This window comes from Polypterus senegalus, chromosome 5 (genome assembly GCF_016835505.1).
Source record: "Polypterus senegalus isolate Bchr_013 chromosome 5, ASM1683550v1, whole genome shotgun sequence".
NCBI lineage: Eukaryota > Metazoa > Chordata > Cladistia > Polypteriformes > Polypteridae > Polypterus > Polypterus senegalus.
The window spans coordinates 204,758,467-204,763,163 of record NC_053158.1 but is presented as its reverse complement, the minus strand read 5'-3'; the positions used below and the strand labels follow the sequence as shown (position 1 = coordinate 204,763,163).

The 4,697-nt window shown below is 40.3% G+C and overlaps 1 protein-coding gene across 1 annotated transcript in view; it reads right to left on the bottom strand.

The window, feature by feature from the left end:
* LOC120529821 (epidermal growth factor receptor-like) overlaps positions 1-4,029 on the bottom strand; it is a 238,812-nt gene extending 234,783 nt beyond the window's left edge. The window contains exon 1 of the mRNA XM_039754000.1: positions 3,743-4,029. Coding sequence (XP_039609934.1) covers positions 3,743-3,857 — 115 coding nt within the window. The 5' untranslated portion in view covers positions 3,858-4,029. The remainder of the gene's footprint in view (positions 1-3,742) is intronic.
* Between the last annotated feature and the right edge of the window lie 668 nt (positions 4,030-4,697).

Here is a 4,697-nt window from a genome sequence, read left to right as displayed (position 1 = left end):
GAGTTAAAGGGCATAAAAGGACAAAAGCAACAGATGGGATGAAGCCACACAGGAGCCTTGTGTTTCTGTGTGTGTGTTACTTATGACATGTGAAAGGCACTAGAAGAGTCTTATTCAGGTAGACATATATATATATATATATATATATATATATATATATATATATATATATATATATATATATATATATATATATATATATATATATATATATATATATATATATAGACATGAAACCAAATTAGAAACTACAGAACTGCGACAAAAGTTAAAACAAAATGGTCACCTGGCTGGCTGGCTGGTGACAAACAACAACAACAACAACATTTATTTATATAGCACATTTTCATACAAACACAGCCCAAATGTCTTTTACCTGCTAAAGTGCCCACCACAGGCTTAATAAACTCAAATGAGAAAATCAAATCAGAGAAATTGTCTTTCTCCACAGCAGTTATCTTTAGTCTTTATGAAAACATGACGATCAGAAAATGGGATTGCCGCGAGTTAGAAATGAAGCGGCCTCTTCCAGCGGTTCACTTTGCGACCTGCCCTAACAAGCACTTTAAATTGCAGCAGAACAAATTACGCCACGAGCAGTTTTAACTTGCAAATGACTCTAAATAAAAATAAATCGCCGCGCGCTTCTTCTTCTTCTTTTTCGAAAGAATACAAGAGCGCCAGTGAGCGCGCGCACGTGCGCGTGGCCGCCACTTTGTGTTGTTTTCTTTTTTTTTTTCTCACACGAGACCGTCGGCTGAACCTGCGCTAATCTTCACGGGGGTCTTTCAGATACACACACACACCTGCGCAAATCGTGGCCGAGGACTGCTTTGCATTTCCACACTATTAGCAAATCCCACCCGTGAATTGTTTACCCGCTCCTGTTTGCTTATCGCTTTGGCAAATGCCGTAAAGTCAACACATGCCAATGAACTTTTGGAGATCTGCTTCGGAGAATGGCATCCAGTAAAAGCAGCGCTCGAAAAGTGGCCAAGACAGACAGACAGCGTGGAGCCGCTTTGGCAAAACAAACGAGTAGAGCAAAAAAAAAAAAAAAAAATACAAAAAAGAAAAAGAAAGAAAGAAAACCCCCCACACAAACACCCCGGGTGAAAAACCGAAAGTCCATCGGCAAAGGACGAGAAGTAAAAATCATTTGGGAAAAAAGCCAGCCGATCCGGTAGCTCAAGTGAGCTCAGTGCTAATGCCTCCTGCGCCGGCCTTTTGTTCTCTTAATCCGAAATGGATTGCCTGACAACTTCGTGACAGGCAGCCGTGAATCTGAGAAGCGATTGATGTGCTGCCAGGACCGCGCGGAGGCGACACCTCGACAGCAAAGGACCGAGCGGAAAACGAGCAGGAAACGGACCTGTCGGCGACAGATGGAACAGACACGATATGAAGTGGACAGACTGACGGACAGGGACGCCATGCTGATAGACAGACATGAAAGGCACTATATAAATGATAGATAGATAGAAAGGCACTATATAGTACAAAGATATATAGATAGATAGATAGATTGGTAGATAGATAGATAGATAGATAGATAGACATGAAAGGCACTATACAATAGAGAGAGAGATACTGTAGATAGATATGAAAGGCACTATATAATAGATAGATAGATGTGAAAGGCACTACATAGACATGAAAAGGCACTATATAAAGAATAGATAGATAGACATGAAAGGCACTATATAAAGAACAGATAGATAGACATGAAAGACACTATATGATAGATAGATTAGATAGATAGATACTTTGATATTCATGAATGTGCCATTTTTCATTTGGTCTAGATGAAAGATGCCAGAAAAGACTGATACAAAATGCATTTTATAAATACAAATGATAGACAGGAGAGGCAGAGATGGAAAAAAGGTGCCAAATAATACATAGTAGACATGAAGGGCACTAGACAGAGTAAAAGAGGCCTTTATATATATATATATATATATATATATATATATATATATATATATATATATATATATATATATATATATATATATATATATATAATCAAAGATGCTATATAATGGATAGATGTGAAGGACACTATAAAACCGATAGACAGACAGGTAGGTAGATACCAAAAACATTATATAATAGTTACAAAATGCATTATATAAATAAAAAATATAGTCAAACAGTTAGAAATAATAAAATGCAAGATACAAAAATCCACTAGATAGAATGAAAAGCTATACAGATAACAGGCACCAGATGAGAGCTACATATCAAAGATGGTATATAACAAACACATTGATAAATACAGATAGGAAAGATACTAGAATGATGGACAGGTAGACAAATAGACAAGGTGCTAACCAATAAACACAAAATGCATTAATAAATAAATAATATAAAAGGCACAAAGCAATAAATACATTTGTAAGGCACTGGGAGTGACATGTACAGCAAAGACGTTATATAATGACAGACAGACAGATAGATAGACATGAAAGGCAACTACATTATAGATAGATAGATGAAATTATAAACCGCTTTTGATATAACTTATATTAATAAAAATGATAGCTAGAATAGGCATTATAGCATAGTCTGAAATAAAAGACGCAAAATAATACAGATATGAAAGATAACTTATAGAATGAAAAGTAATTCATAGAAAGGGGCATCAGAGGAGAGATACATCAAAGACGCCATATAGATAGTTAAGAGATGGGAAAGGCACTATATAATAGATGACAGGTAGACAGATACCAAAGGAGCTATACAATATATATTAAATGTATTTTATAAATAAAACATAGACGTAGTAAAGGCAATATTAGGTAGTCGGAAAGCTAGAAATTAAAGGCAAAAAACAATAAATACATATGAAAGGCACTAGAGAGAATGGAAAAATAATACACAGATAAAAGAATGACTGGGAAAGAAATTCTGTCAAAAACGCTCTGATAGACATACAGAGAGAAATCATATATAGAAAGATGAACGACAGAAAAAAATGAGTGGACAGAAACTGTTAGAGAGAGAATTATCAAATGCGCCATATAGCAGATACATCAGCAAGTGAAGTAATCGATTAACTGATGCATTTTTAAAGTCGCCTTTTATTAACGAGTAAACAAATCACTACTTCAAGTGCACGGCTTGTCGGGGTGTCAAACAGAAAACTTTGTAAACAAGAAAATGAATTTGGGGCGCGGTGGTTGAATTGCTTCCGTCTATTTGATAATTTTACAGTACATGTTTTGTCTTTTTAATTAGTTTTTTTATAGTTAGTTTCACGCATTGTTTATTTTTGTGTATAAGGAGTACTAATAATAATAATAACAAGTGTTATTGTTTTTTGCACTGACGCATTCTCCACAGTGAATCCTCAAAATCCTCAATACGGCTGAACACTGCGTTGGTGTCCCGAGATGTCGTTTTTGGGCCAGTCGCACTGTCGCGCTCGAATCCGAATTCACACGATCCAGCCGGCTCGTCCCTCTTTCTCACTATTTCTCCCTCTCTCACACACTCCTGCTCACTCCCTCGCTCCCTCTCTCGCTAACTGCCAACACACTTTGAGCTCCCACGCCGTTCCTGGAAGTTGAACTCTCAGCCTTCAGAAAGTCTGTGCCTCTCACTTCTTGGACCCTCTCGCTATTTCCTTTCTCAGCCAGCAGTCACCGAGTACGTGTGAAGTGTTCAGCACAGCCCGGAGGGGGCTGTCGAAGCGAGGCGATTACCAGGGTAGGATCGAGACAGGTGGGGTCCTTACCTTTTTTGTCTTGTTCAGCGCAGGAGCCGACGGCGAACAGGGAGAGCGTGAGAATCCAGATGACACACTTCATCGCTGCGCCTTGTCTTGTCATTCTGCTTTCGGCCGGGACCATTTTTATTCCATAACTGAGCGGCGAAGTCCTCGCGGAGAAGACGGAGCCCCTCTCCGTAAAGCCTGGCTGTCAAGCAGGGTGCACCTCTGGACGGACGGAGCGCTGCTATGCGCGAGTCGCCCTTTCTCCGTTACACTGCCGAGTCTTTCGCGAGAGCGGACTCGGGTCTCAGTTGTACTCCGCGCGTGACGTCACGAGGGGCGGGGTGGGGCGCCGAGAGGCAGAGTCTGCGGATGAGCGAAGCAGGTAAGGCACGGGGTTTCGGATCGGGTTAACTCTTTCACGTCTACAGAGGTGCGCCTGCCCGCTCAGTATTTAGACGGCGATTCAAAAGCCGTGCCGGTCAGCCAGTCTTTCCGCATGCAGAATGCCGTGCGGGCCTCTTAGGCAATCTTGTTTCAACCTGCCACCGCTTCACGTGAATGTACTTTGACCAGCCTGTAGGGTATGCCCGCTTAACCCTTACCTGTCCATTAAGTGCCCTGACCTCTTTGATCTTTACTTTCCCCTAGCCGTTCTGACGTAAACCCCAATTCTAGCCGTAGGTGCTTTAGGTTTAGGTGGCGATACAACCTCAAGGGTCTTAAACACCTTCAGATTGTAGAATATTTACCCTCAACGAATCTGTTCGTTTAATTCCACGTTTCTGATACTTATCTCAAAAACCAGACGCACAAGGCCGAGTTCTCCGTGAACATAACTTCATTATCTCGAAGGACTCCATTATAAAACACTGAAACGATGTTTCTTGACCTCTACTTGTCCATTTAGTGCAATAATAAATACCCGGGCTAACTCTATGCAAGTCTAATCATCCGTGAAGGAGTCTTCATGCAGTAA